Here is a 20,125-nt window from a genome sequence, read left to right on the forward strand (position 1 = left end):
AGCAGCCCCAAGCTAGATCTAGCCCAGTACCGTATTCTTTTCCTACGGAAAGCCCATAAGCAGGACCTGAGTGCAATGGCACTTGCCCCACTTGCACTTGCTGGAAACCGATACACAGAATGCTACCTCTGAAGGCAGAGGTAGGACTTAGCTCTATCCTCCATGAATTTGTCAGTCCTTTTAAAGCCATTTAACTTGGTGGACATCACTACATCTTACTGGAGCGTATTCTGTAGTTTAACTATGTGCTGTGTAAAGAAGTACCTCCTTTCCTTTATGCTTTGTGCTTCTAACCTTCAGCTTCATTGCATCTTCCCCAGCTTTAATATGATGAGGGAGAAAAGCCTTGTGGACCTTCTAGCCAGTGACTGAATCCAGACTGAGGGCAGAGAACCGTTTGTGCTCATGTCCTGCTTGTGGCTCCCCCCAGGCATCTGGCTGGCCACAGTGAGATCAGGCAGCGCTCTTCTGACGTCCTTTGCCTGACCTCGGTAGTCCTCATGCCGATCAGTGTGTGATGGCATGAATGTCCCAATTATTAGTAAACAGTACATGTGACATCCTAAAATAAGCACTTCCTGTGGCCCACACCATCCCATGGACTTCCATTTCCCCCTTTCCTCTCAAAGTTAAGACTCTTCAGTGGCTGTGTACTTCTCCTCACTTTGATCAGCAATGGCTGGTATAATCATCTGACACCAGTTTTGATTTAAAAACCACCACCACAAAGGAACAGGCCTCTTCCATCCCTCCACAAGGCATCAGCAAGCCGTTTTGTGAACTTTCACTCCAGGGTGGTTGTTTTTTCGCCTTTTACACCTGCACATCAGCAGCAGGTGGGGAAAAAATGCTTTAAGTCGTGTATTTGAAATGTTGCTGGTTGCACTACAATACTACCAGTATATGGCCAAAAGTGCCAATCATGGTTACATGTATTTATAGCCCTAAATTGTGATTATGGACATCTTCAAACAGCAATTTGCTTTGTGGTAATTTGCTACCATAGAAGCCTGGGAGGCTGAAGAGCTGATTAACCTGAGGTGTAGTGAAGTACACCAAGCTACACTGTACACAACTCTTTATAATAAGGCCACAAGCCAAATCTAAACATAGTTGCCACAAGCCCCATGAATGTATGTGCCATGTGCTAACATCACTGTAAATAGCAACAAGAGCTGTCAATGTGCTTACAGCAGCACCGGGGGGGGGGGGGGAGAGCAGGCGGGTGTGTGGCTGGCGCGCATCCCAAAGGCACGGTGTGCGCCCGGGGGGAGGGGCGTGGCACCTGCAGGGGGTGGCACCCACCGCAGTGGGGGACTACACAGCGCATGTCGGGGAGGCAGCCACGATGGTACCCCCCTCCCCGATGGTGCCGGGGCAGTGCGCTCCCCCTGCCAGTGTGTGCTTATAAAGTACATAACCACCACCTTGCATGGCACAGGCACCGCCTCTCAGATTAGGCAGGATTTACATGAATGTGAACCATGCAAGTTTAATGGTTTACATACATCTTCTCTCCTTCACACACACTTTACTGCATGTAGGCAGAATTAGAGTTTCAGAAGATCTTCCACTGGATTTCTCTCCTGCTGATTATCATTTTTAAAAAATCGAGCATGATCTGCATATTTAGCCACATACTAGGGTTGGAAAACCTGTAGCCTTCCAAATGCTTTTGGACTACAATTCCCATCACCCCTAGCCACTGGCCCTATTGGCTGGGGTAGATGTATGTAGAAGGTTTGATGTTTTATGACTCTTTGTTCTGATTTGCCTCTGGGCAGACTCTCTTAACTGGCAGTTTGGCAAGAACAACCCTGCTAAGTTGTTCTGTCCTCATGTGCAGTAGTTAATAAACTACGGTAGGTCCCTAACTTGGATCTGTTGCGCTTGCTTTTATTCTCTTAGTTCCATGTTTTTATTTAAGGCGTTCTCTCACCTGGGTAACAAACCAGTGGTGTAGAAGTAAATTCTTGCCACACTGCTTTTCAGTAAGCAATGCCAATGTCATGGTGATATGTACAAGTGGGGTGGATCAACAGTCATTTGATCAGGAGTGCTGACCAAGGACATCAGGGGCAGGGAAACTTTGGCCTTCCACATGTTGCAGAACTACAACTCCCGACAGCCCCAGAAAGCACGGCCAATTGCCAAGGGATGATAAGAGTTGTGATTCAGCAGCAGCTGGAGGTTCCCTACATCTGAAGTACATAAGTAATGAGAATAGTGACATCATGGGAACTGTGTGACATGAGACTTGGTACTTCATTTTAAATGAGAGGTAGCTAAAACACAAAGATCTATCGTAGGCCACAAATGAATCAGTTTTTGATCATGTTTCATACCAGCCATGTTGCCCATGCATGAGGAAACATGATGCCAATAAAGGTTTTGATTGATTGATTGATTGATTGATTACATGAGGAAACAGGTGAGCCACCTTGCCATTCTTGTCCAAAGAATAAATAATACAGCACACATGGTGAGGGTTTAAAGTGCACACTTTTATTTTCTATTACAAAGGCTAAAAGAAGCAAATCTGTCTCATTAGGAACAAGAAAGTTGTTAGAACATCTACATTATTATCTTGGATACTAGACCTTCCGAAAGGTACTATGGATTTCTTTGTAATAGTAAAGCGTGGTATTCTTAAAATATAGTAATACAAAGACATTTTGAAGGACTCTCCAACTTATTACAAGATCAGCTTAGAAATATAGCATCTCCCTTCACTGGCTTTCCCCTATCACTCAATTTCTTAGGGATGGCCTAGTTGAAGGCCTGGTTAATCACTGTCCCATTCAAACCTCCCCTTCCCTCAACTTTGAGGACTCTGGGAAAGGAGTCCTGCCTTCTTTTTTGGAGCATTTTATAATACAGTAACTGAACCAATAACTTTATTTTATGTTAAGAAAGGGCCATTGCCAAGCTCTTTGTAGCACAGTTTGTTCAGTATTAACAAACATAACCAGTGACCTAATTTCATTATAATTCTCAGATGTGTCTGCCCTCCTGAAAATCTTTCCCTTGCTAGGTCATTTATGGTAGTTATCCAAATGCTTATTTCTTTTATTCAGTTGTTCTGGAGCAGTGGGCTGACACCCTTGATTACTGAAGAACTGCTAGTGCTATGGATACAGTGAGATGCTATAGCACAAAAAACAATCCCATCCTATTTATATAAAGACCAAGGGGAAAAGATAAACAGAGGACAAAGTACCACCCCCTGCTCTTGACAATGTCCATTTTCTTAAGAAAATAATCAAAAGGATTTCTTTAGCACCTTATTTATTAGATGAACATTTCTTTCCATGGAATGGAAAGATATTTACATGGGTGAGTTCACCACTAATTGGAGTAATGATCCCCTATCAGCATAAATAATTATTTTTCAACGCAACTTCCTCCCCCCCCCAACACATTTTTGTTTCAATAAGAGATGCTGCATTTCCCTAGCTAGAGTCCTTTCCCTTAACCCTCAATAAAAAAAAGATTCCTTCGATACCACATACATATATAATATTATATAGAGTGATATATTTAATACCTGTGTATATATGTTTTATGGAAGGGTTACATATATACACACTAGAACAAGTCCAGTGACAAAATACTGCAACACCACATATCAGGTTATCATATCAGGAAAAAACAAAAGTTGATTCTCACTGCAATGCCCAGGAATATGTGTTCCCACCCCTATAAACTCTGCTTCCATAAACCACAAAAGCCCTTTTCTCCCCTATCAAAGTAGTATTGATTGGAGTAAAAAAGGCTGCAAAGCAGTTTATTTTTTAATTAAAGAGGAAAGGAAACATTTCCCACCCCATAATCTAAATAAATTCACATATTATAACTCATGGTAGAGCATACACTTATATAATTACATTTCTAGATGCATATAGTTTAAGAATTTTAAACATCCATTTTCTTATGTGTGTTTTCCTCTGTCTGTCCCAAATAGGTTAACATTTCAACTCCAGAAGCTGGTCAATCAGTATTTTGAGAAATAGGACCAACAGACTGAAAGCACAATGGCCAAGCAGACAACAAGCAAATACGCAAAATGCTTATGTGTGGGAAGGGGAGTGATTTGGCTCATTCAGTTGCAGTTGAATTCCTGTGGTTTTGCTTAATCCAGTGTCAAATTAATTAAGACTACTAAATTGGCAAGGCAGCAGAAAATGCCAACTCCCTTTTTATCAAAACCTAGGCCAATGGAAAACACATAACATGATATGAGTGGTTTTGTTTCAAATTCTGGAATAATCAAATCAATAAAAGGGAATCATAGCTCTCAAGAAAAGTATGTGTGGATTAGTCCATGGAATGGTGGTGGTCAGGGTACATGACTACCATTCATTGGCAGTCAAACACACAAAAAGCTATAACCTTCTCCTAGAAGATAGCAATGAAAAGTACCTACATCTCCTCTTTAGGAATACAAGTTTTTTGTCTAACAAAATAAGCCTATTTCAAAACAAGTAGCTGGTTTTGCTTATAAAAAGACCAAATATCTTTAAACTGGTTTACGATAGGTACAAGTGGGTTAATAAGTGTGAAGGCCAGATACTGACAAAAATGAGTAATGGGGCATCTGATCATCAGTTAGAAAGAAAATAAAGCAACAAAAGGTTTCAGAGAACCCTAACCTAGTGATCTTATTCCCCTGCTCACTCTACTTCCCCTTCCTTATCACAATTATTTGGGCCTCTTCTTGTCTATAGGGATAGTTTATATTATCTTAATTAATATTATTTAAGTAGGGAAGGGTTATAAAAGTTGATTAAATATCAAAAGCTCTTAGTTGGACAACTTCATAAAATAGATAGTATAACCAAGACTGCAGGTCCTAGATAGATACATCTCAGCATGAAACCTCCTCATTCAGATCACCCATCATCTGCTTGCAAAACATAAAGCAAATATTCTAATACTGCATACTAATTTGTAATATACATATTAGTCTATTTTCTCTTAGACCCAAAAATAGAATTGCGCCAACTTATTCAGTCACAAGTGCTGAGCATTTTATCTTGCAAAAATATACGTTCTGCACATTTTAGATCACCTGCATTCTTATCCAGAACAGATGTGTCCAACACACCACATCATACCAAGTGTCATAAAATGAAAGCACTTTTTTCCTTCTTCAACCCCTATTTCACAGAACATTTTGTTTCATGTTCCCGTCATTTTTTGCAGACGTTTACAGCCCAGTGCTGAACTTGCTTACCCCAAAAGCAGGCCCCATGGCGTTCAATGGAACTTAACTCATAGAAAGCGTGCTTTGGACAATAGCCTCTGGAAGCTCACTTCAAAAGGTGTATTAAATAGTATTGATATAGAAGAGATCGTATTGTCTTCTAGGAACCTTCTCCACTGTCGAAGAGGGGACAGAAAGTTGATTTAATGTGTTCTTGTTGCTGGAGGCTATTTGTAGATAATATATTCTATTAGTTTTGGAAACGAAACAATCATATGCCAGGAAGGTTTTATTCTCCTTCTTTGTAACCTTGGTTTAACCAGTTTCTCTTGTGGAAACATTTTAAATTTCTCTCTTTGCATTTAATTTTATCTTTGATTTCAAGTATAGTTACATTTCTTTATTATCTGAGTGGCACCACATATTTTACATGGCAAAAAAAATAAAAATGGTTTCCAACCTGACTGCTTTTTATATGGCAAACTTTTTAAAAAACTAAACGACTAGATTCCTTTTACATAATTTCTGTCCATTTCAGCTATCATTGCTTTTTGGTCTTTGCAGACACACACATCTATTCCAATACACGGGGGGGTGGGGGGGGTGGGCACCACTAAGGTGGAACTGACACACTTTCAGTAACAACCGAGCAGACTCTCTGCACAACCTGCAAACATTACTTTTTCTTAAGCAGACGTCAATCCTCAAAAGAGCATCTTGGTTTTAGACGTCTCTATGGAGAGGAAAAGACTGCATTGCGCAACTGCTCCAACTGTAGGGGGAAGAATCTTCGCAGTTATGCTTAACAAACATAGGTCCAACACAATAATCTGTTATCAATTTGCTTTTTGGGTAACAGAATAAGCTATATGGGAAGGCAGGGAATATATACTGTTGCTTCCACCTCCAAAGACAACGTAGTGATAATCTTTCTAGCTGGACTAGAAATTCATTGTCCTCCTTCACCTGAGAGGGATTGGAATGGGCAGCGAGGAGGAGGAGGTAAGATTTAATCTAGAACACGCAGAGAAAAATATGATCGTATTTTACTATTGCCTACAGCAACCACCGGAGTCATCTCTAAAGATAGCTTGAACTGGGGTTGTTTTAAGTTACCGCACTTCCTTATTCTTCTACACAATGGTTTGGGTGTCTGTGGAGAAGAAGCACACAGCACTGCACAGTCACCAACACTGAACAAAACCCCACTTGCTCATCATTTCTCCACTATCTCACTATGCTCATGTCCACGATGCTGCAATATTCCAGCAATCAGGCACCCCAAATAAAGGATCCAGGGGCTTGGGAACCCAAGTGAGAAGCCCCCTCCCTCTTATTTACCAAACACTGCAAAACAGTATCTTTTTTTTTAAGGTGAAAAGTGGTAGATTGAAAAATTATGTTTAAAAAGGGAGCGGGGGAGATAGAACAACCAAAGTCTAGGAGCATCATGTTGCCTGGCTATAGATGAATCAATTCAAAATCCCATTCGACATCAGTAAATCATCTTGATTATCTTACAATCAAAGAAAGGTTTGTGGAACAACTACCAGTCTCTATGTCACTGCCCTGCTCCTTCCCTTCCCACATCTCTGGTTCTGAAAATCTGCCTGTTTTCTCACCACCCTCAGTAAATTATATGCTATCCCGTAATAGGAAGCTGTATTTGCCAAAGTCGTCATCTCTGGGGCACAGCAGCATATCCTTGCGGGCTTTGGCCAGCTTCTGCTTCATTACTTCCCTCCGATCCAGCCACTCTGTCAGTTCATCCTGGCCATGAGCAGAGCGACATTTCTCCCCTTCAGGGCAGGATTTTGTCTTCTGGAATCTGCAGGAAGACAACAAATGGCTTAAGAGACTTTAGGGTTTTTTCATTTTTAACCATTTCCCTCAGTTCTTCAATATCTGACGTCAGAAAACTAATTTCAAACTACAGAGGGGGTTTTCTACTAAACATGGTAAGGGCCCAAGGCAAAAGAGGAATACTTCTTTGGTAAACAAGCCAGCCTGGTCAACTGTCAGGTATAATAGAAGCTGGAGCTGAACAACATCTGAACTGTAACTGTTGTTTAAAGATATGATAACCTTATTGAAGAAAATATAAAGGTAAAGAGTCCCCTGACCGTTAGGTCCAGTTGTGGATGACTCTGGGGTTGCAGTGCTCATCTCGCTCTATTGGCCAAGGGAGATGGCGTACAGCTTCTGGGTCATGTGGCCAGCATGACAAAGCCGCTTCCGGCGAACCAGAGCAGCACACAGAAATGCCGTTTACCTTCCCACCGCAGTGGTACCTATTTGCACTTTGACGTGCTTTTGAACTGCTAGGTGGGCAGGAGCAGGGACCGAGCACAGGAGCTCACCCTGTCGGCGTGATTCGAACCACCAACCTTCTGATTGGCAAGCCCTAGGCTCTGTGGTTTAGACCACAGCACCACCCGCGTCCAAAGAAAATATAAGTACAGTGGAACCTCGGTTTATGAACACCTCGGTTTATGAATTTTCGGTTTATGAACGCCGCGGACCCATCTGGAACGGATTAATTCACTTTCCATTATTTTCAATGGGAAAGTTCTCTTCAGTTTATGAACGCTTCAGTTTATGAACAGACTTCCGGAACCAATTACACCCATGTTTCAGTTTATGAACGCTTCAGTTTAAGTACTTCACGGACCCGTCTGGAACGGATTAATCCACTTTCCATTACTTTCAATGGAAAAGTTCGCTTCAGTTTATGAACGGTTACTCCGCGGACTGTCTGGAACGGATTAATCCACTTTCCATTACCTTCAATAGGAAAGTTCGCTTCAGTTTATGAACGCTTCAGTTTATGAACAGACTTCCGGAACCAATTGTGTTCATAAACCGAGGTACCACTGTACGTCTTAAAGAAACAATAGCAAACTTATAATGCCTTTATAGTTTACAGTACATTATATATTGTTACCTTTGCTTAATTATAAAAGTGTGCCTGGCCAGTTTTGTACTACAGTATATCTGAATTTCACCAGCTACTGAGATGTAGTTAAAGATGTTGGTAAACAATGTAGTACAGACATCTGGTGGCAGCAGTTAGAAAGTGAATCAGCAGCGGTAAATAAAAGCTGGCTCTCCGCCTATTAAAAACGAATACATAAATGCACCTCTCCACCTATTACTAATAAACATTTAACCTGGAATGTATATAGTAGCTGTGCTGCTCCATAAGAAAATTCCAAATCAATATTAGGGCAATAACTTTACCAGGCCAACCAAAATGTGACAAAACAGTACATAAGCTTCTGAGTCCTTCAGAACTCTTCATAAGGCTAGATGGCAATGGGGTGAGGAAGAGCTGAAGCCAAGGACTGTTCTCTTTATTAATCTGGAGATATATATTGACTAGGGACATGGGTGGTGCTGTGTTGTAAACCACTGAGCCTTGGGCTTGCTGATCGGAAGGTTGGTGGTTCGAATCCCCACGACGGGGTGAGCTCCTATTGTTTGGTCCCTGCTCCTGCCCACCTAGCAGTTTGAAAGCACGTCAAAGTTCAAGTAGATAAATAGGTACTGCTCCTGCGGAAAGGTAAATGGCGTTTCTGTGTGCTGCTCTGGTTTTGCCAGAAGCGGCTTAGTCATGTTGGCCACATGACCCAGAAAAACTGTCTGCGGACAAACGTCAGCTCCCTCGGCCAGTAAAGCGAGATGGGCGCCGCAACCCCAGAGTCGTTCACGGCTGGACTTAACTGTCAGGGGTCCTTTACTTTTACCTTTCCATATTGACTGCATATGTAGCCAAATGAGAAAGCGGTAGTTTTGTGCACAGTACCTTTCACACAGCCGGAACTCCCCCATTGGGAAACGGTAGTTCCAGCAGCTGGAGTCGTTCTCCGATGTGAAGACTTTTTCTTTATGCTTCTCTGACTGAATGTGTTGCTGCCATTGCTTCTTGCTATTGCTGTTCTTCCCACAAAGCCAGCAATGGTAACCCATCTAGCCATCAGATAACAGGAGAACACAGTTCTTTAACTTCATGCTGTTTCACTGAACAACTGCTCCATAAAAGAGTTAGAAAGGGCTCCTCCAACCACCTCCATGCCTAGTCCTACTGTTCAATAAAACCGATTTGCCCATGACTTAACATTTCCACTAATTAAGCTGTATAGAAATAGCTCAGATAAAAATAAAAGAAATCCATTGTTCTATGTGTTTCATAGTTTGATCACCAACTAGATTTTCCTTTACTATCCACTTTCCAAAATGTTTTGCAACTGCCAAAGATATTCTGGGTTTTGTGGGGGGACTGGTGGAGAGAAAAGGAAGAGGGGGAGGAAAAAAGGGGGTGCGTGTGAAAAATCGGGTGCAAGGGGCTGCAAAAAAAAGGGAGTAGGAGGCATGGCAAAAGGGATGGTGAAAACAGGTGCAAAATGGGGCTTCAGAAGAGAATAGAAAAGTAACTTCAGAAATGGGGCTGGGCTGGGAAGGTGAAAAGCAACCTTTGTAGTTGGATGGGATGGGAAGGAGAAGCTCTTTGGGGTTAATGTGGGGAGAATGGCAGGGGGACTGGTGAGTGAAACAGTGAGCAGGGGCATAGATGTGTGTGTGTAATAAAATAAGTCAACATTAAATCCTTCATATATTTCACTACTCATACAAGGATTGGGTCTTGACTTCATGTCATTCCAGCAAAACACATGCAATAATGAAGTGGCCCTCCATTTCTTTTTTAAAATGGTACACTGTTTTCATAAAAACAGGGGGGGGGATTCAATATTTATTATTTGTTTGTTTGTTTGACTTAATTGCTTGCTGCAAAGAGCAAAGGCATAACATATAAAACAGTACCTTTCACTAAAAATCATTCCAACAACAATGAATAAACCCAACAGAAAAACAGCAAAGACTTCAGAAGCAGGAACACTCCACCCCAATGGGCCATCAACCAGCTTATGGATGGCAAGAAACAGATCGCGCAAGAGAAAGATGTTACCATGTCAGCGTAATCAGTGGGCATCTGGATCTGCTTCTCCCCTTCCCGTGATGTCAGAGGTGTCCCCTCACCCGGCTTCCCAGGATTGTGTTTTTTCAGCCACATGTCGTAGGTCTGCTGCATATCCAAAACTGCAATGAAATGTCAGTTTGATGAGCCTCCTTTCCATCATACCAAGCTAGGGTTACCAGACTTGGAAATTAAACAAAGGGTCTGCTGGTTTCTCTTTAAGGTTTCCAGACTCAAAAGAGAGCAGGGCAATTAAAGGCACAGAAGTCCTGTCCTCTATTGAGTCTAGCAACCCTATACCAAGCACAACCGCTCCAAGAGGAAAGCTTTACAAAGGAAGCTGCTTTATACCAAAGTCAGAGCAAGAGTCTGTCTAGTTTGGTATTATCTTAGCATTCTTGTAGCTCTTCAGCATTTCAGACAGGGCTCTTTCTAGAAGCCCTACCTAGAGATGCCTGGATTTGAACCTGGGACCTGCCACGTGCAAAAGATGTGCTCTGCAACTGAGCCAAAGCCCCACCATGGCTGAAAGGACTTGCAAAAAGACTTTTTTCTTTTAAGGCAGGTGTGACGAACTTCAGGAATGAGGGCTAAATGTGAACTTCCAAGTTTCTCTATCTGGGCCCTGGGACTCTCTCCACCCCACACCCCTAGGCTACCCGCCCCCCTTGGGTGTTTTTGGATGGGTGGAATTTGTCCTTGGACTCTGATAATAGCTCTCCATTGTCTAGATGAAGAATAGAGAGGGATAGGTGTCTTGAGTGTAGAAACTAGACTACTGTACAGAGTTAAAAGCCACTTTTGCCTCTGGCCCTGCTCATTACTGGAATGTGGCCCCTGTAAGGCTGCCCAGGTGAGATATAAATGTGGTAAATAAACAAAATAAAAATAATCTAGCACACGGTGCAGGACACTGTTTCAGCTAGCTATACATGTGTGTGACATTTTGGAATACAATTCCAGCCCACAATGGCGTGGTTCCTATTTAAAGCTGGCTCCTGTAAACTGCGGGTATATGTGGATTGGGAGTCAAGTCTTGTGCATTCACTCCTCCCTCCTCTGCTCTCTGGAGTCATCTGCACCCCCTTCCTGACATTAACCGTAGTTTTAGGGAACTATGGTTTGTAAACCAATTTCAAGTCATGGCTTTAATCATATCCAGGTTTAGCCCTACCCAGACCTGGAACCTCTTCATAAGAGGAGCAGAGCACCCTAGCAGATTTCACTGCCAGCAACCCTGCCAGATCCAGAACTCATGGCCCCAGGACCAGAGCTCACAACACCAGTAGCCTAGATTCCTGGATAATTCTTGGATTCCATCCCTCCACCAATCACCACCCCTGGAGCTCCAATAATGGAGGAGACAGAAGCAAGGCAAGAACTTCAAGGCTATTAGCTAAATGCTTGGCTAACAGCATGTTTGGCTATTCAGGAGGCAGGTAAGTGCCTGAAAACAGGGCCTGGCAGAGAAAGCCAGGCAGGAATGGAGTCTCCCACTGTTATATAAGCTCTCAGTCTGAGCTCCCTCAGAGCTCCAAACTCACCTTCCTAAACCGGGGAAAGAGACAAGATTCCCAGTTATTTTATACATTGGTGTCCTCATAATGCAATACTTCAATTAGCACAGGGAAGGGAGAATTGCTCTGGAGAGAGGAAGGAAGGGGCAAGTTTCACAAGACCAGCCCTTGGTTTGCAAACTACGTTTTTCAGGGAGCCAGACTTGCATCTTCACTAAGCCACAATGTGTCCATCACTCTCAAGGCTAGCTTTCCTAAAAACTGGGGTATGGGGAACTAGAATGGAAGAGAGTTTTCCCCCTGCTCCCAAACATACATGCCACTCACTCTTATTTTCTTTCATGAAAGTCCACATCTCTCTCTCTTCAGGGCTGTGGGCAAAAGAGCAGTTTCCAACATACTGACACTTCCTGCCATTTTGGGCATGAATGCATAGCTGCAAAGAGATAGAAAACACACACACAAACCTTTAAAAAGAAGAAAAAAACTTCTCTAGCCTCAAAAGAAAAAAAAAGGATGAAGAAGGCAAGAATGGTGCCAAGTCAAACAAAAAGGGGACAAGCAAGCTTTATGAATTAATTCTGCTTCAGACTGTATCCGCAGATCTGTGACTAGGCAATGACAACAACATACAAATTTCTCTCTCCAGCTTGACAGGTGATAGCTTTCCAGCATTAAGGTAGTTGACACCCCCAGCAACAATAACCTGTTCTTTAAAGCTCAATCAGAGCGAACAGCAATCTCTGGAAAATCTGAATTGATGTTTGCTCCAATTGAGCACTAAAGAGCAGATATTCACTGCGACAAAACCAAAACCGAAAACCCATGCTCGGACACAAAGTTTTTAAGTGCAGACCCGTGCCTGGAAAGAGCGGGTTAAAGGTAAGTGTGGATAAGCCCTGAGAGCTGTAGGATTTAAATTTTCAATTATTGTGTTTTTTTGGTACAGGTTTATTCTGGTTTTTATCATTAAGGGCGCTGTGGTGATAGAACCCACCTCCACACATACACCTGAAAGATGACGAGCAAAGAAAAAGAAGAAGACTGATACACTGGGGGCTTATGGGGCTTATTCAACAACCCACTGTTATTCTGCGAAGACTGCCGTGGAATTGTTCCTGTGCTTTCTGCCAATTTTCTGGGCCCTCCTGAGGCTAGCAATTGCTGCAGCACTTCTGGATGAAGGGCTTTTGAGTTTCAGGTGCACTGCCAATCAGTGCACCTGGTTATCAATAAAAGCCATACAGACTGCAGCAACTTCTTCTTATGGATCACTACTAGTCAATTCAGAATGGTTGTGTGATCCATAGAAGGATTAGGGTGATGGTGGCATAGTTTCTCCCCTCACTCAAAAAGCAGCTGTTGTGCAGAATACTACTAGTTGCTGCGTCACAGGGATTGGAGTCACGGGCTCCTCCCCACCTGCCTCTTATTCCAGAGTATCAGTACCACAGACTTGCTTTCTGCAAGTCCTGGCATGGCCACACACCACTTGTCTCACACTTGCCATTTAAGCAAGGTCTTCAGGCACTGCCATCTTTCCCCTTGACACAGGGCACAGAGGAAAACCTACTGCTCTTTAAGTCCACTTTCTCTCTCAGAGCCCTTATGCCTGTCCTTGTGCTGGACAAGCGCTCCCAAGAACTGCAGGTGCATTCTAGCACATGGAGCTACGCAGAGATCTACTTTGAAATGGAAAGCTGCATCACGCAATTAAGAATAGCACACCTTCGATATGCTACATTCAAGCACGCTTTCAAGCAAGAGCATGGTATCACAGTGAAGCTCACAGAGGGGAGTCTGAGACCTGCCTGCCATACCAACATATCTGGAAGTTACTCTGGACCACATCGTCTCTCCATTTCTGGAAATGGAGACAAATCAAGGCCAGATTTATTGAATACCTCTCCAAGAACCTCCTAGATTGCAGAGTTGAATAGAAAACACTAAAATATAAATATAGGAGAAGAACTGAAGAAAAGCTTCAAAGACATACTGCTAACATTTTCCCTTTCCCTCATATCTCCCTTTTTCGTTTCTTGTTTCTACCACAAAGCCTCTTCAGTTCTTGAAAGACCACACCCTGAGGAGGCTACAGCACAACTGCCCATTCCTCATCCACAGTGAAAATCAATGATTTCCAAAGCAATTGTTTTAAACCTCTCTTCATCATCCTTACTCACTCATGGAAACAGAAGATGTTGGCTTTGTGCTCAGAGGAAATAGACAACAGACACTTGGATTAGGAACAGATTTAATGAACAATTCCAACAAAGCAAACAAAAACTATTCCCTTAGCCAGGGGTGGGGAACTTGTGGTCTCCAGATGTCGCTGGACTACAAATCCCATCATCCCCTGACCACTGGCCAAGAGTTGGAGTCCATTGGCTGGAAGTTGAATTCCAATAACGTCTGGTGGGCCAACGGTTCCCCATCCATGCACTTAGCAATCAACAGAAGTACAGCAGTAAAATTGTTCACTTCCTTGTGGCAACCATTTTTGAAGAACAGTGATTTCCTTCCGCAACAGAATACAAGTCTTTTTAAAAAGGGATTGGATGATTTTGATAGAAAACTCTCCTAAAGCAAGGAGGCATTTGACTCTAGGGGCACATGAAAAGCCTAGATATGAACATTCATATGCACGTCCATGTATTGCTTGCTCATTATTTACCAAATATTGTTAAATATCCAGTCTTTCATGGAACAAGGATTTTAATTAAAACCACCAAATTTGCATGAGTGATTTCAACGGGTGTCAAAATATTCTTCCATTATTGCTCCACTGACTAATCTTGGCCTTCAACCAGCATCTGTTTTTTTGTCTAACAATAACTCTGCTATTGCCCTGACTAAGGAGCTCTTCCTCCTTCGGCTTCTTTATTCTGGCTCCCTTCTCACTCCATACAGAGCTCAAGTGTGAATGGAAAGAAAAGGCAACTCGCCTATAAGAAAAGGTTACACAACATTTGGGTCTTCTTGGAGAAAAGGGGAGTAAGATACACAGCAGATATAAAGAATGATGTGCAGTGAGAAAGTGGATAGAGAAAAGTTTTCTCCCTCTCTCATAATACTGAAACTCAAGAGCAGGGTCCCCAAACTAAGGCCCAGGGGCCGGATGCGGCCCAATCACCTTCTAAATCTGGCCCGCGGACGGTCCAGGAATCAGCATGTTTTTACAGGAGTAGAATGTGTCCTTTTATTTAAAATGCATCTCTGGGTTATTTGTGGGGCATAGGAATTCATTCATATATATTTTTTCAAAATATAGTCTGGCCCCCCACAAGGTCTGAGGGACAGTGGACCGGCCCCCTGCTGAAAAAGTTTGCTGACCCCTGCTCAAGAGACATCCAAGTTTCCGGGCAGCCAAAAAAAAGGGCATTTCTTCACACAGCACATAGTTCGCCTGGCACCTTCATTACATAGTTTTAGGCACCAGCTGAAAACCTTCCTCTTTAAGCAGGCCTTTGGCTGATTAATATTCTACAGCCTTTTAAATGTATCTGTGGGAATGGGGGGTATTGTTTTGCTGTTTTGTTTAAATTATAAACTTGTTTTTATCCTTTATTTTATTCTATGAACTGCCCTGAGCTGAGTAGTAGTAGTAGTAGTAGTAGTAGTAGTCAACTAGGGAATTCACGCCTCCAAAAAGCAGTGATGGCCATAAGCTTGGCTGGCTTCAAAAGAGGATTAGAGAATTAGATTTAAATTACTAACGGATGTTAAAGAAAGAGGAGGCTTCTCCCTGCCAGACTTAAAGTTATATTTTGAAGCTGCTGCATTTTGCTGGATGAAAGAATGGTTTACACTTGACAATACTGATGTTTTGGACTTAGAAGGTTTTGACAATGCATTTGGTTGGCATGCCTATCTATGGTACGACAAGGTTAAAGTTCACAGAGGTTTTAAATGCCATATTATAAGGAAATCATTGTTTAATGTATGGGTCAGATATAAGGATTTTTTAGAAAGGAAAACACCCAGGAGGATCTCACCTCTAGAGGCTAAAGTAAATAAAAAGCTGGATATGGAGGCCAAGTGGTTGACATATAAGGATATATTGGTGAACGACGAACAGGTTAAATTAAAAACATATGATCAATTGAAAAGCCAATTGAGCGATTGGTTGCAATATCATCAAATAAATGAAATGTATAAATTGGATAAGAAAATCGGTTTTCAAAGTGAAAAATCCAAATTGGAAACAGAATTGCTAGAGCCAAAAATAAAAAATCTTTCTAGGATGTACAATCTATTGTTGGAATGGCATACTAAAGACGAACAAACAAAATCAGTGATGATTGAATGGGCAAAGGACATAGGGCACAATATTATGATGGAAGACTGGGAAAGGTTATGGAAAAGTAATATGAAATTCACTGCATGTAATTTGTTAAAAGAGAATATGTTAAAGATAATGTATAGATGGTATCTTACACCAGTGAAATTGTCAAAGATTTATCATAAAAAGGTAACAAATGTTGGAAGTGTAAAGAAGCAGAAGGTACCTTTTACCATATGTGGTGGACTTGCCCCCAAGTAAAGAGTTTCTGGGATAAGATTTATAATGAGTTGAAGAAAGTGTTTAAAAGCACGTTCGTTAAAAACCCAGAGGCCTTTTTACTTGGGATTATAAGAAAAGAATTGCCGAAGAAAGATATTACTTTTTTTCTGTATGCCACAGCAGCAGCTAGAATTGTATTAGCAAGAAATTGGAAATCTGAAGAAATGCCTACAGTGGACGACTGGCAGATGAAGCTGATTGAATTCATGGAACTGTCTGAGTTGACTGGGAGAATCCGGGATCGGGGAGAAGAAGCGGTGGAACAAGATTGGAAGAAATTTAAAATTTATTTAGAAAAGAATTATAAGATTAGAAATATTTGATAAAGGAAGTGGAAGTATAAGGAGGTTGTAGAAGCTAATTTGATATATGTAGGATGATTTAAGATAAGTTATGATTAGTTAATGTGATTTCAAGATCCAATTTATATTATGAATTTTTGGAATTAGCTTGGGATAATGGATTGAGAATAAAATTTAGAATGAGTGATTTAGAAGAATATTGATAAGATTTAGAAGTGCTAAATTAGTTATACAGAGAAACGTAGAAGGGAGGACAGGAGGAAGTCTACAGAGATAAAGAATTGCATTTGAACAAAATAGTATTATATAAAGTAAACATTTTGATGTTATTAGTGTTCAATGGTCTTTATGAATTGCTATGAATTGCTTTATGAATTTAGCTCTTGTTTTTTCTTGTTTGTTTTTTATTTTTTATTATTGTTGTATTTTTTCTTTTTATTGTTATTTCTTTTTGTCTTAATATAAAATCAATAAAAAATATTTTAAAAAAACAAAAAGAAAAGAGGATTAGAGAAGTTCATGGAGGATAAGGCAATCAACAGCTAATAAGCAAGATGGTGAGGGTCTACCATTGCTGCCAGAAGCAGTTTGCCTATGTATACCAGTTCCTGGGAACCATAAATGGGGGAAATGCTGTTACGCTCAAGTTCTGCTTGTGGCTTCCAATAGGTAACTGACCAGCCACTGTGAGAACAGAGTGCTGGACTAGTTGTGCCTGATCCTGTAGACTCTGATGATGTTCTTATGTTAAGCGCCATCTGCAAAACAACAGTGGTACTCACATCGTATTGCTGAGGGAAGTTGCGGATGGAAGGCAATGGTCGGACAGACACCCACTTCTTCTTTGCTTTGGACATCACAAGCAGGACACGGCGCTCCTTGGTCCAACTACGAGGGAGGGAGGGAACCAAAAAAGATGCTCAGAAAATGTTCTATTATGAGCAGAGTCTGGCTTTCATGACAACTGGTGTACAAATTGAGCTAATGAATCCAGAATTCCCTGCTAGAAAGAAGGAAAGCTCTGTGCCACAAACCACATGGGCAGGGTGGGGAGGACAACACACAACAACTGATCGCCAAAATAAACCATGCGAAGCAGTAGCAGATAAGAAAAGCCTTACAAGGCAGATCACCTGGTCCTGTATCATATAGATTGTATGATTTATAGACTAAGGAAGAGCTAGAGTGTCAGGGCACACTAGTGTGCCACGAGAGAGAGAGAATTAGGCCTTGAAAACTTAAGCAACTACTATGTCCAGGTCTGTGGCAGTGTGTGAAGGCACCTTCCTAAAGCAGAGTAGCAATGCCTGAATAGGAGGGAGACTATCTCTTAACCCCCACAGAGGAAAGATGGGATATAATATCTAAATAACCATTGGTGGCATCTATCTCACTATACCCTTATTTGTTTACCCTTTATAGTATATTTATAGTATAAATCTCAAAATGATTTATACTATAATGACAAATATAAAAGTTGCATACAGTCGTACCTTGGTTTTTGAACTGCTTAGTTCTCAAACGTTTTGGCTCCCGAACACCGCAAACCAAAAGTGACTGTTCCGGTTTCCGTACTGTTTTTGGAAACCGAACATCCAATGGGGCTTCCACGGCTTCCAATTGGCTGCAGGAGCTTCCTGCAGCCAATCAGAAGCCACGGCCACGCATTGGTTTCTGAATGTTTTGGAAGTTGAACGGGTTTCCGGAATAGATTCCGTTTGACTTCCAAGGAATAACTGTATATAAAAACAATTGAAAAAGCAATCGTGTATATAAACAATTTTGAAAAACTACCACTATAAATATAAAAACAGCTGAAAACCACAACAAATACACACAATCCGTTCAGGTCCAGGACAGGCCCACCAACTAGGACAAAGATTTTAGAAGGCTAATTGAAGGAGTGTGTGGAGGCACTGTACGTACCTTCAGAGTGGGGAGGCAGCAGACAGCACTAGTTTCCTCCTTTTTGCCAGAATATGATCAGTGACATAACCCTGAAGGAAGGACTAATAATGCACAAGGATTCCCCAGATGCAACCTGTGCTAGAGCTGTCAGGCATGGGGGAACCCCCAACACATTGCCTACTTAGGGAAGCAACCGTGCTTCCTAGGCAAAGGAAAGGCTGGGACATTGGGAAGCAGAATCAAAATGGGCTGGCTTCAAATTCCCTGCCCATTGCTTTACAAGTTAATCAAGCATTTATAGTAATCTTTTTTTAGTGCAAAACTGATTTTTTTAAAAAAAAAATTGGGGTGGGGGTGGGCAACTGTCCCATTATCAAAACTTTGGAAAACATTGCATTAAAACAATACAGACCATAAGTAATTGGCCCATAAACTGTGCATCATTTTTAATCTCCCGTCTCCCCGTGTCCCCCCCCCCAGCTTCCTCCACAAGAGTAGGTATGCCTGGCACTGGCTCAGTTAAAAAATGACCACAAATACTTTTTATAGTCTACAACAGGCATGTCAAACCTGCGGTCCTCCAGATGTTTTGGACTACAATTCCCATCTTCCCCAACCACTGGTCCTGCTAGCTAGGGATCATGGGAGTTGTAGGCCAAAACATCTGGAGGGCCGCAGGTTTGACATGCCTGGTCTACAAGGAATAAAAACAAAACCCTAGAAAACCACAGCAGTTGTTTAAATAAAAGCACACCACAAAATCTATGGTAGGAAAACATTCTACAGGCAGTAGAATAGGTAAGGGCACCTACCAGTGGCGAGCTTTGGCACTACAGTACTTGAGGTCCTTGTCTGGTTCCACCACCTGCCCATTCCTCCAACACTGGCCACAAACAAATTTCATTTGGAGGTCAAAAGTGCTTGATGTGGGAGTCCTTGCAGAAGCCTGATATTGGGAAGGAGGAAGGAGCAAAGTTGGTGGAGGGAGTTGCTGCATTCACAAAATCAGACAAGCTAGGTTTACTAAGATGATACACATTTTTATTACACGTATGTTATTTTTTGAGAACAGCAGAATAAAGCAAGGGAAGAAACAAGATCGCAAAAACAGATCCTAACAGTAAGATAACATTGCATTATAATGGATAGTGATATATAAGTAAATAGCCTTTGCTGCTAATTTACAGACAAAAATCCCGTTATTTGAAAAGGTAAAGGAGATCATATGTAAGGGACTGAAGATAAATATCAAGCTCTGTTTCATGCTATTGAAGAAGCTAATAAGCCACCTACTTCTGTTTTCTAGTAATGTGGGATGTGGTGGTGGAGATAATGAAATGACACAATACAAAACTCACAGTAAAAAAAACCCCAACTCTTTTTATGATCCATGCTGTTGAATTTACAATTGCAGTCCTACAGGAACCATTTTTTTTTGCCAGTATTGGCCACTGGTTCAGCACAGTATCTAATCTATAGTTTGGGCTCTCAGAGCATAAATTGGGCCTATATGATCACTTCACTTCCTGCAGGGGTTGCAAACATTGCGCATGACACCCCCATTCTAAAATGGACATACATACACAAAGTAACCCTGAGGAACATAAGGACCCCTGGACGGTTAAGTCCAGTCAAAGGCGACTATGGGGTTGC

General features: G+C 41.7%; 1 protein-coding gene across 3 annotated transcripts in view; it reads right to left on the minus strand.

Moving 5' to 3' along the window:
• Nucleotides 1-2,483: 2,483 nt before the first annotated feature.
• ZC3H7B (zinc finger CCCH-type containing 7B) overlaps nucleotides 2,484-20,125 on the minus strand; it is a 49,355-nt gene continuing 31,713 nt past the window's right edge. For all 3 annotated transcript variants that reach the window (XM_035127472.2, XM_035127471.2, XM_035127468.2), the window contains 6 exons: nucleotides 19,285-19,418; nucleotides 17,347-17,452; nucleotides 12,026-12,134; nucleotides 10,173-10,303; nucleotides 9,012-9,175; nucleotides 2,484-7,034 (listed from right to left, as the gene is read on the minus strand). In XM_035127472.2, coding sequence (XP_034983363.2) covers nucleotides 6,842-7,034; nucleotides 9,012-9,175; nucleotides 10,173-10,303; nucleotides 12,026-12,134; nucleotides 17,347-17,452; nucleotides 19,285-19,418 — 837 coding nt within the window. In that variant the 3' untranslated portion in view covers nucleotides 2,484-6,841. The remainder of the gene's footprint in view (nucleotides 7,035-9,011; nucleotides 9,176-10,172; nucleotides 10,304-12,025; nucleotides 12,135-17,346; nucleotides 17,453-19,284; nucleotides 19,419-20,125) is intronic.

This window comes from Zootoca vivipara, chromosome 10 (assembly GCF_963506605.1).
Source record: "Zootoca vivipara chromosome 10, rZooViv1.1, whole genome shotgun sequence".
Classification (NCBI taxonomy): Eukaryota; Metazoa; Chordata; class Lepidosauria; order Squamata; family Lacertidae; genus Zootoca; species Zootoca vivipara.